At 51.1% G+C, this 18,458-nt stretch overlaps 1 protein-coding gene across 2 annotated transcripts; it reads left to right on the forward strand.

Annotated features, from left to right (window-relative positions):
* The first annotated feature begins 919 nt into the window (after positions 1 to 919).
* Positions 920 to 17,775, forward strand: TCN2 (transcobalamin 2). Of its 2 annotated transcripts, none has more exons than XM_084797819.1 (10): positions 920 to 1,070; positions 1,414 to 1,585; positions 5,802 to 5,994; positions 7,025 to 7,197; positions 8,490 to 8,651; positions 9,685 to 9,857; positions 9,962 to 10,148; positions 11,762 to 11,933; positions 15,625 to 15,740; positions 17,286 to 17,775. In XM_084797819.1, the coding sequence occupies exons 2-10, from the start codon at positions 1,522 to 1,524 to the stop codon at positions 17,345 to 17,347; spliced, it is 1,302 nt and encodes a 433-aa protein (XP_084653945.1). In that variant the 5' UTR covers positions 920 to 1,070; positions 1,414 to 1,521; the 3' UTR covers positions 17,348 to 17,775. The 2 variants fall into 2 exon arrangements, with proteins under 2 accessions (XP_084653945.1, XP_084653946.1); XM_084797820.1 differs by having other exon boundaries at positions 947 to 1,070; positions 1,417 to 1,585.
* Positions 17,776 to 18,458: the final 683 nt, after the last annotated feature.

The following is an 18,458-nucleotide window of genomic DNA, read 5'->3' on the forward strand; positions in this document are numbered from 1 at the left end:
TGGGGCTAGGGGGTGTGCACCCGACATGCGACTCCCAAGTTTTCAGACAGAAATTCCCGCATTATGATATAGTCCTTTGTCCTTTTCCCGTTCTCTGACATGACCTAGGCCAGGCCAGCCCCATGGTAACAGCATACACGTTACATTAACGAGCACTGCTAATTAATAGCGGCTGCACGGGTCCATGTTCATCTGTGTTGAGGCTTGGCATGGGATAATTAGACTGGTACAAAAATAGGCTCTCTTGAAAGTGTGACCTTTGGGCATTTTGCCATAAAAATAATTGCAACAAACATCTCATCTGAAGATAATTAGAGGCATTTTATGCCCCCAACATCCTCACAAGTGAAGCTAGAAAAAATGCTGTTAGGATAATCTTGTTCAACACTCTCATCTTTTAAAAAATTAATTAATTAATTAATTAGTATTTATTTATGCAGTGTTCTACCTGCATGTAACTCCTGCAGGCCAGAAGAGGGCACCAGGTCTCATTACAGATGGTTGTGAGCCATCCTGTGGTTGCTGGTATTTGAACTCAGGACCTTTGGAAGAACAGCCAACCCTCTTAACCTCTGAGCCATCTCTCCAGCCCCAACACTCTCATCTTATATCTGGAGAGCAACATGAAACTCAGAGAGGTTAAACAACTCTAGCCAAGGTCACACAGCATTGCTAGCCTGGTACTTTGCGTCTCCAGTGGGGCCAGGCAGATAAGGAATCTTCTGTTCCTTCTGCTGGGATGATTTTAAACGATTTTCCTAGTTCAGGGTAAGTAGCCCTTGCAGCCCTGTTCCCAAAGGTTTTGTGACTTGCTTGATTCATCCCGGTTCTTCAACGCGGCTGCTCTCCTCCAGGAAGCTCCAGCTGTGTTCCGCTGATTGAGGAAACTTGTTTGTCTGGGCCAGCTCCAGCAGCTGCCCCACCTCCTTGGCAGGCTGGTGGCGGCTGAGAACAGCTGACTCCGGAGAGCGCCCTCACGTGATCACATGATCACCGTAAGCCCTTGCTCTTGTTCCTTGTCCCCGAGACTCAGAGTGGGTACTTCCAGGGACTGCTGTGAGGTGCACCAGGTAGGTACCCTAGTCCTGAATATCTGCAGCCACAGCAGGAGGGGCGGGAATGGGGGTAGGGGTAGGGGTGCTGGCTGGGGGTGGGGGTGCGGGCTGGGGGAGGGACACCCGGCAAGCAAGCTCGGTCAGATAGACTTGGGACAGACTAGACACTAGGCTTTCTCTGCTGCTTCCGGGGTCTTGAAAGCTTTAGGGACAGATACGGTTGGCTTCGGGTTGTCCCACGGGTCTTGCCTCTACTTTTGCTCCCCACCTGGAAGAGAGCTGCCCCGCCCTTCCTTCCTCTGTTCTTTGGCTTCTTGCCCCATAACAGACCTTTCCCCTTTTCTCTCTGCTGACTTAGCAGTGTGCTTCGGGGCGTTGGAGAGACAATTAATCAGTGACAGGAAGCTGCCTCTCTCTCTCAAAGCAAGTGACCGCTTGCAGTCAGACAAGCCCTCCTCTGCCTGCCATGGAGCCCCTGAAGGCACTGCTGCTCCTGTCAGGAGTCCTCGGGGCTCTTACTGAGCTCTGTGGTAAGTAACCAGCGGCCACACAGTCTGGAGCCCGTTGCCTCCGGAGTCTCAGGGAGGGATGGCTGCCTTGTCCGATCCCTGTGTTATATATTTAAGGGATCGGAAACTGGGGGTGGGGGCTGGAGAAACCTATCTGTCCCTCAAGTCCCCCACAGCAGTTTAGGCTTAATGGAGCTTAGTGCTTGGGCGTGCCCAGTGGATACCTGCTCACCCCTGCCCCCTAGACGGGATTCCCCCCAATTCATCCAGCCATTTGTTCATTTACTCACTCAGCATCTATGAGGCCTCTCTGGTACAGGCCCAGGATTTAGTTTAAAGAAAGAGTTGGGGAGTACATGGGCCTCCCAGACTGTCCTGGAGTTTATGCTCTAAGAAAGGAGGCTGGTCAAAGGCACGAGGTGCCAGATTGGGTTACCAGGATTGATGCAAAACCAGTCACCCAGGGGCAACAGTAGAAAGCCATGGGGGCGGGGCTGCCCATCAAGTCAGGGAGAGGGATGGGAAAGAAGTCAAGGATGGAGGGAAGGGGGGGGGGTGCAAACACTCCAGGTGAAGGGAAGCAGGTACTCATCCCAGGCCTGTAGTCCCCAGGAGACCTCCTCTTACAGATTCTGCGGACCGTGAGCCTTAGGTTACAGGTTCAGGCAGTCATGGGACCAGGCAGGAAGCGGAAGGCAGGTTGTGTGTGGCCATCCTCCCCCTGTCCCCTTCTCCCCTTCGTCCTTCATGTACCATGCATACTGGTTCTCAAATGACCTTGGGCAAGCCCTGGGAAACAGGTGTCCAGTAAAGAAGTCGTGGATCAAAGGACCAAATGGCCTGCTCAAGGTGCCTCAGCTTTAACAGAACTTTCCTGGTTCAGTTCTTGGGACTTCAGGCCAGCATCTTTCCTAGCCACCTGGACTCTCTGGCCGTGTCCAAATAAGGGTCCCCTCATCCTAGCTGGGTGTGGCAGTGCATGCCTTGAACACCCGCACTCGGGAGGCAGAGACAGGCTGATCTCTGTGAGTTCCAGGCCACCCTGGCCTACAAAGTGAGTCCAAGGACATCCACGGCTACACAGAGAGACCCTGTCTTAAAAGAAGCCCCTCACCCTTGGGCCCCTAGTTGCTGTCCAGACAGTCCTCAGGGATTTCCTTCAGCAAGCCCACCTCAGCCTTGAGCTGTTGGTCCCCATGCCCTACCACACAAGCGTTCCCTCCTTCCCTCGCCATCATGAGAACTTTGAGGGCTTTGGGGTGCAGTTCCTTCCTCACCCCCGGCCTTCCTGTGCCGTCTGTGGAGCGAGCTGAGGCTGTTCCTCTGGCCTTCCCCCTGGCTGTGGTGTGAGGACAGCAAGCTTGCTTCATCAGTCAAGGTTCCGTATGCCATGATATGGACAGCACTCTTCACTAAAGCCTACACAGAGAGGGTTCCTGGGCTTTTGAATGCCAGCCAGCCAGTCCTTTGGGTGGGAGAGCCAGGCAACCCTGTGTACAGGACGCCCCGGTGTGAGAGTGTGTGTTGGGGCTGTATTAGGGTTCTCTAGAGCAGTGGTCCTCACCTTCCTAACACCACGACCCTTTAAATACAGCTGCTCATGTTGTGGTGACCCCCCAACCATAAAATGATTTTTTTGTTGCTACTTCATAACTGTAATTTTGTTACCGTTACAAATTGTAGTGTGTGTGTGTGTAATATATTTGGAGCTAGAGGTTCACCAAAGGGGTCGCGACCCACAGGTTGAGAACCACTGCTCTGGAGGCCCAGCACTGATAGAATGAGCAGGCATATTTAAAAGACTGACTTACAGGATGACCTCATGGTCGTACAACAATGGCTGGCTCTTGATGGAAGGGCTGAGAATCCCACAGTTGTTCAATCTGTGGGGCTGGGTATCTCTGCCGACCCAGTCTGATGCTGGAGTCCTGGAGACTCGCTGGTCTTCAGTGTATGTTGGAATCACGAAGAAGGTAGACCCAATACCGGCCAGCCACAGGACTAGGGTAGATGAACTTGCCAGTGGGAGTGAAGGCAAGCAGGCAAAAAAGCAAGCCTTCCTCCTTTCTCTTACCGCGGCTGCCACCAGAGAGTTTAGCTCAGATCTGGAGTGTGCTGTCTTGCTTTTGGCTGTGATCTCATTAAGAAAACACCTCTCACGTGTGCCCAGCAGCCTGTGTTCTAGGCGATTCTGTTGATGCATTCAGGTTGACAGCCAAGATTAGCCAGCACAGGGACCTTTCCTAAGGCCATGTTTACTAGCCTGAGTGAATCTGCCTGGCTCCTTCCTCCTGGATGGTAAATTGTGGTTACCAGCCTCCTGTTACAAGCAGCATCTTTTCTTATCACTTTAATGCAAGCTGACTCAAGATGCCCCTCAGAACTTGGGGGAAGGTCTCTGGGCTCCCTCAATAATTTCAAAGAAGTGTGGAAGACCAGAGTTCTAGAGCTGCAATGTTGGTAGAGGGGCCCGCCGACCATGGACAAAGCCCTGGGGCAATCTCCAGCATTTGCGTAGTCCAGGCCCAGTGGCATGCACCTGTAACCCCGACACGTAGGGAGTAGAGGCAGGAAGAGCAGTAGTTCAATCGAGGTCATCCTCAGTGAGATCCTGAGCTGGATGGAGGCCAGCCTGGAAGACACGAGACCCTGCTTAAATTAAAAAACAAAAGTCCTACAAGGACAGTCAGAAAGATTGAGAACCAGAGCAGAGGCCCTCAGAGATACTCATAGGACTCTGGAAAAATAGACAGGTACCCCAAAAGTAAGTCTGCTCCCATGAGAATCTCACTATGATGTATTCTAGGCCTTACCCTCCCAGGTGCTGAGGTTGTAGGCCTGTGTCACCATGTCCAGCCTGGGCCTGACTGTCAGAGTGAACATTTCCCAAATAAAAACAAAAACAAAAACAAAAACAAAAACACCAACTAAAACGCTGGGTGAGGAAGCACATGCCTTCAATCCTAGCACTTAGGAGGCAGAAGCAGGTGGATCTTTGTAAGTTCGAGGCCAGCCTGGTGTACAAAGTGAGTCCAGGATAGTCAAGGCTACACAAAGAAACCCTGTCTCGAAAAACCAAAAAACAAAGTGAGCATTTCATGAGAAGCCAGTCCGGTGCCTTGGCCTGGCCCACACAGCAAACACTGATTTAGAATTCACAGTAGGGAATGGCCCCCTCAGATTCATAGATACCTATGGCTTCTAGACTAACAGGTTAAAGAGATGGGACTTTGATCAAGAGACCGTGGTCCTTGGGCAAGAAAGGCCAAGAAGGCAGGCAAAGGGCCCTACAGAAGGCCTTTTTCATATTCTCAGGGAGGGAGGAACTTTCTGGCATGCTGGGATATAGGCCTACTGGACAGCTAGAGCAGACAGTGACTGGGAGTCAGTAAACAGTGCCTCCAAGACAACTTACTCTTCCCCATTATGAGTGTGGGTCCTTCCCAAGAACGGAAGTCGGCCATCAACTGGAACTGGGCCATAGCCCTGAGATTTCAGTATGTTGCTTACATATCTCCAGGTAAACCCTAAGTCTCGACAGGTTGTTAGTAGCTGCTCTCCCAGCGCCAGACCCTTTTCACTTAAATAGGGATGGTGGAGAGCGTGGTCTCTCAAGGTTCACGTGGAGGAATTTCCCCAGGCAGCTGGAGGAATCAGCTGGCCGCCTACAGCATGGGAAATTCAACATGTAATGTTCACTGCTTGAGGCTTGGACCTTTCATCAGTGGGTAGATCATACATACATTCATGAGGGTGCCAAAGAGCAAGCGGAGGGGATTGCAGTCTGACACAGTCGCGGGTCCTCCGCATCATAGAAAACAGCCTGACTTTGAACTTCTCGTTCCTCTTCTGTGCAAAACAACAGTGAAAATATCGACACCACAGGGCTGGTGTGAGAGAAAAAGGAGATGGGTGTTTGGGCTTACTGCTGGGCTTGGCCTCCGGTCACTCCTGATAGGTGGGGGGGTCGCCTGGCAACAACATCCTTTGCTCTCAGCCCACCATTTATCTCTCCCTGACCCACTCTAATTCTTAGGAGATGCTGCTTTCCTTTTCACACACTGCCTTTCACCACAGCGGGCATTTCTCCACACAGGTGGGGTGTCGGGTGTGTGGTAATGGGAATAGAAACGCTTCTTCCTTGAAGAAGGTTTTGTCTGGTGAGGAGATGACTCAGAATAGTTGCCTGCTAGTGGCATAGCCCCGAGGCTTCTCTCACACCGTTGTCTTTCCTCAGTAATACCGCAGATGGACAGCCAGCTGGTACAGAATCTGGGCCAGCGTCTCTTACCTTGGATGGATCGGGTCTCCTCGGAGCAATTGAACCCCAGCGTCTACGTTGGCTTGCGCCTTTCCAGCCTGCAGGCTGGGACCAAGGAGGACCTCTACCTGCACAGCCTTAAGCTCACTTACCAGCAGTGCCTCCTGGGGTAATGCTGCTCTCCAGGCTTTCCCTGTGACTTGATCCGTGTGATAAGAGATAGGAGACTGGGTTCTGACTGGGGTATCTCCATGGCTTTTTGACAAACGTTAGGCATGTTTTCTCTTCTCTGGGCCTTTCTCCATCTTCAGAGTGAAGGGGTAACAGTACTAGATCAGAAATGCTAACACGTGGCCCTTTGTCCTGAAACTGTAGCCCCTGATTCCTGGAAGCAGCACCTAATTCTTTCTGTGCTCCCCACCTGTGTCTGAGGCAGACATCACTAATCCATGAGCCTCAAAGCAACACCTTTCTGTGCGCCCCACCTGTACTTAAGGCAGACATCACTAATCCATAACCAAGCGTGTTATGGTTGTATATTGAAACAAAGAAGCGGCGTCTAATTCTTTCTATTGTTTATTCATGGGCTAAAGACAGACACTGAGAATTCAGAACTGTGTCCTTTCATGCAGAGTCTGGAAGCCGCATATTTCTGTGTTTCTCCTTCAAAGAGTGGCCTTTAAAGAGAGAGGCCTGCTCTGGGGTTTGAATGAGAGGTGGAAGAATAAGAAAAAGCTGTCAGTCACTAGGCATTGTGGCACACACCTTTAATCCCAGCACTCGGGAGGCAGAGACAGGCAGATCTCTATGAGTTCGAGGCCAGCCTGGTTTGCAGAGCAAGTTCCAGGACAGCCAGGGCCACACAGAGAAACCCTGTCTCAAAAAAACAGAAACGAAAACAACAATAACAACAAAAAACAAAAGGGGCAAAGCCATAAAGTACCTTCTGGATTCCATTCCTTCGCAAGAATTCAGGGGAGGGAGAGGACACGAAGGGGAGAGTACATGGCAAAGCTGGGCGTCAGCCCAGGTGACCTGGATGTAGGCACCCTTATGTTTTAGCCTTGGCTCTAGCCTTTCTTCTTTGTAAGTATCTGTGGCATGCATCTCACACCACTTTGTGACCTTAGTGCGATCCAAGCCAGGCGTATCAAGGGAACATTTTCTCACAAAGGCACTGTTGGCTTGCCTTGTCCTAGGTCTGCCTCCAGCGACGACGATAGCAGTGTTTGCCAGACCAAACCTTCCGGGGGCCGCCTAGCCCTCTACCTGCTTGCTCTCAGAGCCAACTGTGAGTTCATTGGGAGCCGAAAGGGTGACAGGCTGGTCTCACAGCTCAAGTGGTTCTTGGAGGATGAGAAGAAGGCTATTGGTAAGCCCGGCACCATCTGAGAGGGTGGGTAGGGGGCGTCTGCGAGGGCTCACCCACGGGTCTGGTTGTTTGCAGTTTTAGGGCAGGCCTCAAATTCATAATTGTTCTCATTAGGTGAGGTTCTTGGTGGGGGTCAGAACTTTGGGTTTTTCTTTTTAGGCCTCTTCTAACTCCCTCTTTGTCCACATCACGTCTCCCTAGATGCTCAGGCTGGTCCCAGTTGCCATGCTTGACCAAGCCTTTCTGGTACCCCACGCACAACCTGTTGGGATGCTTAGCCCATCAAGACTGCCTGGTTATCCACCTCTGGGACTTGCACAGCCTCCTTTCCACTCACTCCCTAGCCTCTCTGACAACTTTCCAGCCTCCTGACTTGGACACAATGCCTAACAGCCTAAGCAAAGCTTTGCAATAGAAACCTGTTCTTCATGCAGCTTAAATGTGCTGGGCCCCTCACCATTCCATTCATAACACTCAGGCCCAGCCTGGCTTATGCCTTACACTCTCTAGGCATTGGCCTGGTTGCTTCTCTACATGTTCCAGCCACGCTGGCCTTCCTAAACAAGTCAGGACATTAATACGTGCCTCACAGAGTTGCTTCTGTAAAGAATCTTGTCTCAGTTTCCCAGCTATTTAAAGGCTCCTGTTACGTGGCTCCAGGGACCTTGGGCCACCTTTCTGTTATGCTGTCTCATGTCATGAGCATGTGTTGAGCTGTCATCTTCTACTCTGACCTGTAAGGACAGAACCTGCCATATACACTGGGACCGCATCCAGATACTGAAAAAATGTAGGATGCCATGGTCTCCGTGGAATGTGCTGGAGCATGCAGATCATGGGGTCCCGTGAGCTATGGGGCTTCTTGCTGGGAAGAGACTGAGCAAGAAGCCCTCGAGCCTGGCACATCTCTCTCTCTTTTTTTTATTACATCTCAATGGTTATCCCATCGCTTGTATCCTCCCATTCTTCCCTCCCTCCCATTTTCCCCTTATTCCCCTCCCCCATGACTGTTCCTGAGGGGGACCTCTTCCCCCTGTATATGCTCATAGGGTATCAAGTCTCTTCTTGGTATCCTGCTATCCTTCCTCTGAGTGCCACCAGGTCTGCCCCTCCAGGGGACATGGTCAAATATGAGGCACCAGAGTACGTGTGAAAGTCATACCCCACTCTCCACTCAACTGTGGAGAATGTTCTGGCCATTGGCTAGATCTGGGTAGGGGTTTAAAGTTTACCGCCTGTATTGTCCTTGGCTGGCTGGCACATCTCTTTACTCCTCACCTTTCCAATCTCAGGGCACAATCATGAAGGCCAGCTCCGCACCAGCTATTACCAGTACAGCCTCAGCATCCTGGCGCTGTGTGTCCACCAGAAGCGAGTCCACGACAGCGTGGTGGGCAAGCTCCTATATGCTGTTGAACATGACTACCTTAGCTACCAGGGCCATCTCTCTGTGGGTGAGTGGACAAAACCTAGGTTCCCCGAGCCCCAGGGGAGAGCCTCTATGACCCGCCCCTATGGTCTTCTCATCAGATCCCTTAGAAGTGAGGTGGTGGGGGGTGGGGCTGTGAGCTAGCTTTGAAACTGGACTTGGATCCTGACCCAGCTCCATCACATGTTCACTGGAGGCCATTCCCTCCAGTCCTCTGTTGTCAGTCAACCTCCCAGTAGGAGCTCAATAAAAAAGTGCTTTACAAACAGAGGTTTTAACGCACACACTGGGTGCACTTGGCACCGTACAGCCTGAGGATTCTGCTCTGCTTCCTCACTGTTGCAACCTTGGGCCACCACCATTTTTCAGTCGTTATGATTCAAGGTCTCTGCTAGGCCTGGGCTTCTTGGGGTGACTAAGTAGTAGGGCCTCTTGTGGTAGGGTAGGCAGGATAGAGCAGGGGGTTAGATGGTTGCCCAGAGAGAAAAAGGTGCCAGGACCTTTGTCAATAAGAGACTTGTCTCAGAGGCTTGTAGAGAAACACAGTGGACACATTACAGCTACCTCTAGGGAGGAGAAGACCTATAAAGTCCCAGGCTCTGGAAGCTCCCTATCAATTTAATTAGACATCCCAGGCGTTGATAAGATCATTGTTAGTGTCAGACTCTCCGAGGCGCTGGAGATGTACTCAGTGGCACAGTGCCTAGCATGCCTGAGGCCCTAAATCCAATACTCCACAGTACAAAAACAATATGAATTGATTAATCAATAAAATAAAGCTCCCTCTGTGGTCCCAATGTGCATCCTGGTTTGGGAGCAGGTACTATAGGATCCATCCTCTTGGGATTCCCTTCTTCAATCTGTTCATCTGACCTGTTGCTCTCAAGGCATTCAGGGACAAACCAAAGCAATTTGTCCAGGCCTGGGAGGTTTTCTGAGGCTTAGTATGTCCAGCGTTAGGACCCAAGGAGTCCTGGCATATGGTTTAGACTGGTACCCTTAGATGAAACTGAACCCCCTAAAACCCACCAGTTAATACCAGGCCCTATCCCCCCTAGACACGGCAGCCATGGCTGGCTTGGCCTTCACCTGTTTGGATCGCTTCAGTTTCAACCCCGATCTGCGACCACGAATCACCACGGCCATTGAGACAGTGCGAGAGAAGATCCTGAAGGCCCAGACCCCCGAGGGCGACTTTGGGAATCTCTATAGCACCCCATTGGCACTACAGGTGGGAAAGCGGTCCTACAGCCATGACCACTCAGCAGGCCAATGAGAGGCTGGGAGACCTGGCTCCGCCCCAGCAGCTGACCTACCTCTCCTCTGTCCCCACAGTTTCTGATGGTCTCCCCTGCACCTGGGGTAGAGCTGGGTGCAGCGTGCCTCAAGGCAAGGGCATCTCTGCAGACCAGCCTGCAGGGTGGGGCCTTCCAGAACCCTATGATGATTTCCCAGCTGCTACCGGTCCTGAACCACAAGACCTACCTGGATCTCATCTTCCCAGACTGCCAGGCACCCAGGGGTAGCTAAACCCTTTCTGTTTCTTTAGTGATCTGCTGTCTGCGGGTCCCAGGAGCCGGGGTGATCAGCCAGTTCTGCTTTGCTGAGCCAACATGGTTGTGTGGGTCAGCATAGGGCACAGCAGCTAAAATGAGGTCATGGTGTAGAGACAGAAACCAAAAAGATCGCTCTTGGTGATACCCACTGTGTGATACCCGCTGAGGGAATGTTTGAGCAAATGGATGGGAAGAGTGGATTAGCCAAGGTCCTCTAATGGAGCAGAACTGATAGGATGATTTATTGGTTTTGTTTGGTTTGGTTTTTTGTTGTTGTTTTGTTTTGTTTTGTTTGGTTTGGTTTGGTTTTTCGAGACAGGGTTTCTCTATGTAGCCTTGGCTGTCCTGGACTCACTTTGTAGACCAGGCTGGTGGTTTGTTTGTTTGTTTGTTTGTTTGTTTTAAGATTTATTTATTTATGTCTGGCTTCCTATACATCTGCATTACAGAAGAGAGTATCAGATCCTATTATATATAGATGGTTGTGAGCCACCATGTGGTTGCTGGGAATTGAACTCAGGACCTCTGGAAGAACAACCAATGTTTTTAACCACTGAGCCAGCTCTCCAGCCCAAGGTGGTTTGGTTTTTTGAGACAGGGTCTCTCTGTGTAGCCTTGGCTCTCCTGGAGTCACTCTGTAGACCAGGCTGGCCTCGAACTCACAGCAATCCACCTGCCTCTGCCTCCTGAGTGCTGGTAGTAAAGGCATTTGCCACCACACCCAGTGAGGCTTTCATTTTAGTTGACTCTAGATCTAGTCAGAGTGACAAGTAAGATTTATTACCACAGATGAGGGAATGAACAACTGAATAGAGACACGTATTTGGTTTAAAGTTGATACCTAACGATTCCCCCTCTCTTATGTATACAGTGTTCTGCCTGCAAATACACCTGCAGGCCAGAAGGGGGCGTTAGATCTCATTATAGATGGTTGTCAGCCACCATGTGGTTGCTGGGAATTGAACTCAGGACCTCTGGAAGAGCAGTCAGTGCTCTTAACCTCTGAGCCATCTCTCCAGCTCCTACCTAATGAGCCTTGATTCCCCATCATTGAATCATTTGGGTGCCATTTTGGTGAAGAACTTAAAGTAGTGAGGTGGGATTTGCCAGAGAAGTGGGAGGAACAGGCAAAGGGGCAGGGAAGGCAAGAGCAAAGGCACAGAGGCCAATAATGCAGGGGGGATGGGGGGGGGCGCGCCATCTTGGAAAAGAGTGGGTGTGGGAGGGTGAGCAGGAGTAGTAGATGCATGCGTCGGAAGAGGACGAGTCCACTAGAGGTGGCCGGCAAGTCACATGAACAAATGTAGAAAGAGTCCTCTGAGGTACAGTGTGGCAGTTAGGAGGGAGGCAGGAAGCAGAGACAGCCGCAAGGGGCTCAGACTTGGCTGTGGAAGACTATGGAGAACGGAGACTGAAGGCCGGGGGCCTGGGGATAAGGGCTGGCTTTCAGCTGAGCAGGTGTTCATGATATTATGAGGGAAGGCCGTGGGCCACATGGGCCGTGGCCTCCTTGGGGAAAAAGGAGGACACACACCTAGGTTCCTCATGACAACTGCTTCCTCTTTTCTCCCTGGCATAGCCATGTTGGTACCAGCTGTTGAGGACCCTTCATCAGGCCACATCCTACAGATCATCAGTGTCACGCTGGAGGTCTCCAGCGTCCTGCCACCATACAGACAAACATTTTTTGTCCTCTCTGGGTCCACCTTGGAAGACGTCCTGAAGATGGCTCATGACGTAGGAGGATTCACGTGAGACTTCCCACCCCACGCCGTCCTGGCCCTCACTCCCCTCAGCCCTCTGTGCTTGAAATGGTATCATGGGAAGACGGAGAGGAGTTTCTTGGGAGAAGCTCTGGCTTAATTTCGGCCCCTACCTTCTTGACTCCGTTTTGGCCTGTGGTGTTTGGCCTGTGGTGGGAGCTGTGGACCACCACTGTCATCAAAGGAGCAGGCTCTAGAATCAGAGACCCAGACTTGGAATCCCACTTCCTCTGCCCCACTCTGACCCCCACTCCGGCCTAGTGAGCCGGACAGTTATTCAGTGAGAGTATGAACTATTCTTCCTCCTCACAAGGCCATGGTGAACATGCTTTGTGTAAGCGTAATGCCTGGTTTGCAGTGAGAGCTCTAGGGAGATTAATAATATCAAAGAACCTTGATTAAAACAAGAAAATCTTGCCAATTATAACCTGAGATGGTGGGCAGCGTACTTGTCCCTTGAGACTTGACAAGCCTAAGAAGGAACACATTTTTTTTTTTTGAGGCAAGGTTTCTCTGTGTAACCTTGGCTGTCCTAGACTTGCTTTGTAGACCAGGCTGGCCTCGAACTCACAGCAATCCGCCTGCCTCTGCCTCCCGAGTGCTGGGATTAAAGGTGTGTGCCACCATGCCAGGCTGGGAACACATCTTAATTGCTGCTCCTTGCTGGGCCCTGGCCATACCTGGAGGTGGACATGGCCAACCAGGGACAACACTGGCTCAGAGCAATTGAGTCCTTACCAGCCTGCTCTGTCCCCTGGACTCTTGCCTCATCTTGAGAAATTCCTGCTTTCTGCTCCCAACAAGAGTTCCAGGGAGAGCTGACAGTGGACACTGTTGGGCCTTTGGGGCTGGGAACTTTTAGACCAGAGTTGTGTAAACACCACTATATTTTTTTGTTTTGTTTTTCGGGGCAAGGTTTCGAGGCCTGGCATGGTGGCACTCTGGGAGGGAGAGGCAGGCAGATCACTGTGAGTTCAAGGCCAGCCTGGGCTACAAAGTGAGTCCAGGACAGCCAAGGCCATATAGAGAACCCTGCCTCAAAAAACCAAAGGCATGGAGGAGGGAACATGGGGGCAGGAGGGGGTGTTTCTCTGTAGCTTTGGCTGTCCTGGACTCACTTTATAGACCAGGCTGGCCTCAAACTCACAGAGATCCTCCTGTTGCCTCCCAAGTGCTGGGATTAAAGGTGTGTGCCCAGCGAAACCACTGTCTCTTAAGGGACGAAAATGCCCCCACTTCCCAGGTTAAGTGACATACCCCCGTGGAGGGTTGACTCTAGAGCCCCTTACAGGCTAAACAGGAGCTGCACTATTGAAGTTACTAGAATTTTACTTTCCATGTAGAAACAAAGTCTGCATTAGCCACTTGTCTTATTGCTGCGACAGAGACAGAAGACCTCACAGAAGCAAGCGGAGGCGAGAAGGGCTGCTTCAGGCTCATAGTTCTAGAGGAAACAGTTGGTCATGGTGGGACAGTGTGGCAGCAGGGGACAGAGGGCTGAGTCATGTTCACAGCTGGGAAAGCGCAGTGATGAACACTGCTGGCCTCCGTCTGCTCTCCTTTCCGCTGACCGCACGACCCTGTCCATGCAACGGGACCACCCTAATTTAGAGTGGGTCGTCCTTCAACTAAGATAATCTAGGGGTGGAGAGATGGCTCAGAGGTTAAGAACTGTTCTTTCATGGGTCCTGAGTTCAATTCCCACCAACCACCAGAGGGCGCACAACCATCTATAATGAGATCTGGTGCCTTCTTCTGGAGTGTAGGTACATGCAGGGGGAACACTGTATAATAAATAAATAAATCTAAAAAAAAAAAAAAAAAAAAAGATAATCTAGAAACCTCCCCACAGACATGCCCAGAAATCGGTTTCCATAGTGACTCTAAATCCCAGCAAGCTGACAGTCAAGATTAATCTTCTTGTGTCTCAGGGAGTTCCCAGGCTGCCCTTGAACTTTCAGTCCTGCTGTAGCACCAGCCCTGCCCTAAGGCCATTCCATAAGGTCATTGAGAGGCACTGTGGGTTTACTCAGAGTAAAATCCTTCCTTCCTTCTCCTCTTCTTTCCTTTTCTCCTCCCCCTTCTTCCCCAATTCCCCCCACCTCATCCCTCCCCCCAGGGTTTGTGTTTGGATACCAAATCAAAATGAAGATAATATTTCAGGCTTCTTAGTCAGGTCTTTGAGGACTTCTAAGAGGCCACTGTGGATGTCAATCTGAGAAGTTGTTCTGTTCGAGTGGGGGATGTGGGGGGTGCGGTGCTGCCTGAGAGGATGCAAGGGCCAGACAAACATGGAAGGCCCAGGATATCTCTGCAGACAGATATGGAGGGAAGTGGCCCAGCATAGCCGTGGAGGGCCTCAGAAGTAAGACCATTGCGCTGGGCATGGTGGCGCACGCCTTTAATCCCAGCACTATGGAGGCAGAGGCAGGCAGATCGCTGTGAGTTTGAGGCCAGCCTGGTCTACAGAGTGAGTTCCAGGACAGCCAGGGCTACACAGAGAAACTGTTATACCGAGATCACCCAGATCATGAGACCCCCCCCCCCAAAAAGACCACCAGGACTCAATACCGATGCAACACACACAGGGTCCTGTATTACAGGCTCAGAGCTTCGGATCACAATCCTTCCTGACGCAGCAGGATGAGAGAGTGACCCCGAGCTTCAAGGGCGATGGGCTTATAAAGGGAAACGGGGGTTGTGGGTCCCAGGAGTGTTGATCTTTAGGCAGGTTGGGTGGAGGCTGAGTCTGGAGGGGAAGTCTTTTTATCTTAGAGGAACCTTGGGAGCTAATTGAATGTAATGGCTCCCGTGGAGTTTCTGGGGACTGCTGGCAGGTGTCGTTCCCAGAACGCAGGGAGAAGAGCACCTAGAGGACAGGTTCTCACACAGACCATCATTAATTGCAGAATATACATTACCTATAGAACATGGCATTGATTTTGCCCTTACAAAACCCTGTCCCAAAGAACCAAAAGAAAGGAAAAAGAAAATGGTTGTTCAAGGGACTGGATGGCTTGGCAGTTTAGTGCTATTCTGTTCTTATGAACCCAAGTTTAGTTCCCAGCATCCACACAGCAAGACTCACAACTGCCCTTGACTCCAGATGCGGGGGATTCAAGGTCCTCTTCTGACCTTCACAGAGGCCTGCGTTTATGTGTGCGCGTGCATGCACCCCCTTACACAAAACTCAAAAAATGGAAAACGGCCGTTTGTGCCATTCCCTGAACAATTCATTTATTGAGGGGTTGCAGGGTGTGGATGCTGCCCACAGTCGATCCTCAACAACACAAGGCTCCAAGGACATGCCCATTGGCCAATCTGATGGAAGCAATGGAGCGACACCCCTTTCCAGGTGTCACTAGTGTGTTTCAAGTTGACCCAACCTAAGCTGCGCTGAAGGGCTGGGAGAATGCTGGCCCTGGGGGAGGCAGGTTTCTGCTGGTGTGGCTGAGCCCCACTTTCCTCCTTGGGGACAGTAGCTATATACAGTGCTCTGCCTGCATGTACACCTGCAGGCCAGAAGAGGGCATTAGATCACATTATAGATGGTTGTGAGCCACTGTGCAGTTGCTGGGAATGGAACTCAGGACCTCTGGAGGAGCAGTCAGTGCTCTTAACCCCTGAGCCATCTCTCCAGCCCCCTACTTCCTTTCTTTACTTTTTTTTTATTTTCTAGGTATGGGACACAGGCCTCCTTGTCAGGCCCCTACCTGACATCTGTACTGGGGAAAGAAGTTGGGGGCCGAGAATTCTGGCAGCTCCTCCGAGTCCCTGACACTCCCCTGCTGCAAGGTGAGTCTGTGGCCTGCGTCCTGGATACCCTCCTACCCCACCCTGCCCCAGCAGCGAGGCTGCTTCCACCCAGCCCAGCTTTTGCCTTGAAGCCACAGCCTCAGGAAATCATTCACACTCAAAGCTGGATCCAAACTATTTAACTGAGCCATGCATGGTGGCGCACGCCTTTAATCCCAGCACTTGGGAGGCAGAGGCAGGTGGCTCTGGATCTCTGTGAGTTCGAGGCCAGCCTGGTCTACAAAGTGAGTCTAGGACAGCAAAGGCTACACAGAGAAACCCTGTGTGAGAGTGTGTGGATTTGTGCACAGGAGTGTAGTAGTCAGGGAGGCCAGAAGAGGGTTGGATGCCTGGTGCCTGTGAGCTGCCACGTGGGTGCTGGGAACTAAGCTCAGGGCCTCTGGAAGAGCCGACAGTGCTCTGAACCACAGAGCCATCTCTCCAGTTCAGGTCTTTTTGAGGCCAGCCTGGTCTACAAAGTGAGTCCAGGATAGCCAAAGATACACAGAAACCCTGTCTTGAAAAACCAAAAAAAAAAAAAAAAAAAAAAAAAAAAAAAAAAAAAAAAGAAAGAAAGAAAGAAAAAGAAATATGTGCAATGCTTATTGTCATTTAAAAATGAAATTATATTCTGTCAACACTGTCCAATAGATGTAAAATGTCAGATGTGTAATTTTTTCTAGTTGATAAACTAATATTACATGATATATCTTCTATAGCCCACTATATTATTATCCTTCAAGGATGTAAAATCCTAATGTGAAATCACTAATGACATATTTACATGCTTCTATTTCTTTGTTTCTTTTGGGTTATTTGTTTGTTTGTTTTTCTTCAAGACAGGGTTTGCTGCTAGCCTGGTATACATAGCCAGACCTTGTCTCAACCCGTGTCCCAACCAAATAAAAATGAGTCAGCAGATGGAACCGTTCCTGGACAAGCTGGGTCCTCAAGGAACTTTTCTCAGTCCTCTGACTTTGTTGGGCTTTGTTTTTTGTTTGTTGTTTTTTTTTTTTCCAATTTGTTAATTCTGTGGAGCTAGGAATGAATGAGGGTCTCAGGCCTGTCTGGAAGTGTGTCTTCCACTGAGCCACGCCCAGCCTGGCTCCTCTTTTCTCCAATGAGAATGTGGTGTTCATTATGCTAGTGAGTGACAGAGCTGGAACTTGAAGCCAGGTCTCCTCCTGGGCTGAAGGGTCACTTCTAGCTCACCCACTCTCTGCACCACTGAGTCACTCTCTCTGCCTCACAACTCCATTTTGACCTTGCAAGCAAGTGCTGCCCTGTCTCTTCCATGGTTTTCCTGCTGTTCCTCCCATGTTCAGCCACTGGGGGGCGCCCTCACTGCTGTATGAGCCTGTGGCCTGAGGGGACCCTGCTGAGGTTGGTTCTGAGTCTCCGGCTGGCTCTGTACAAGCTCCCAGCTTCCTACCACCAAACCCTGAGTGGCTTTACACAGATGTGGCTTCTGGTAGCGGTCACAGGACATGGTTATGGGCGGGGCACTGCCTTGCTAACTCTCCCTTGTCTCATGTCTTTCTGCAGGCATTGCTGACTACAAACCCCAGGACGGGGAAACCATTGAGTTTCGGCTAGTCAGATGGTAGCCCTGGGATGTCCTTGGTCCCTGCCACCACCTCAAGTGCCCTTGGAACTATGTTCCCCAGATCACCTCAGCTATCTCTTCAAAGAGAATCCTAAGCCACTGTCCACCTGGGAGCAGGAAGGACAAAAACTTTCCCTTAGGGAGGCTGCTAGTTTGAGTCTGGCCCTGCCTGACTCTCCAGGGCTTTCCTGAAGGCTGCCCCCACGGTCTGACGAACAGGAAGTCTTTCGGCTGTGGGCTTTGTACCACTGTTCTGTGACTGGGGTCCTGCAAGAAGGACCTCCAAGGCCCAGGGACTGTGGTTCTGGCCCCTACACTCTACCCCCCCCCCCCATTATCACAGTGGTGGTCCCAGAGGTGGTCATGAGGCAGCTGTTGGCCAGGCCTCAGCAGGGCCTTCCAACACAATTAAAGCCTTGATTTCCCTTACATGGTTGCAGTGTCTTGGTGCCACGTGTTTATCGCATGGGGGGGGGGGGGTGGACAGAGAGAAGTCTGGGGAACCCAGCAGGACTTCTGAGTGCTCTCCTGTACTCAGAACTGGCATCAACAGAGCTAGCTACACCTTTCTAAGTATTGTGTGGGACAGCTCCTGTGGGGTTGTCAGCACTTTTTACCTCTCACTATAAAGATAAGGGAACCAGTGACTCGCCCCAGGTCACAGCTGGGCTAGGGATGTTGCCCCACCCTTATGGAGCCTTGCCTAGCAGGCATAAAGCCCACCCAGAGTTTAGCACCATATAAAGTCAGGCTTGGTGGAGCACACATGGCCTCCCAGCTCTTGGGAGGCAGAAGCATTGGAAGTTTAAGTTCATACTCATCTGCATAAGGAACTGGAGGCCAGCCTGAGGATATAACTCTGTCTCTAGCTGGCTGTGGTGGGGCATACCTTGAATCCTGGCCCTCAGGAGGCAGAGGCAAGAACGTCTCTGTGAGTTCAAGGCCAGCCTAAACAGCTGCACAGAGAAACCCTGTCTGGAAAAACCGAAACCCAAACGAAACCAAACCTTGAATTTGGGGTTTCGGGCTGTCTCTTCCTCACCCTAGGGCTCTGAAGCTCATCTTCTAGATGTGGCCAGCCACAACTGTTGACACCTCCAATTCCAGCCCCA

This window comes from Acomys minous, assembly GCF_964271855.1.
Source record: "Acomys minous genome assembly, chromosome: 10".
NCBI classification, from domain to species: Eukaryota; Metazoa; Chordata; class Mammalia; order Rodentia; family Muridae; genus Acomys; species Acomys minous.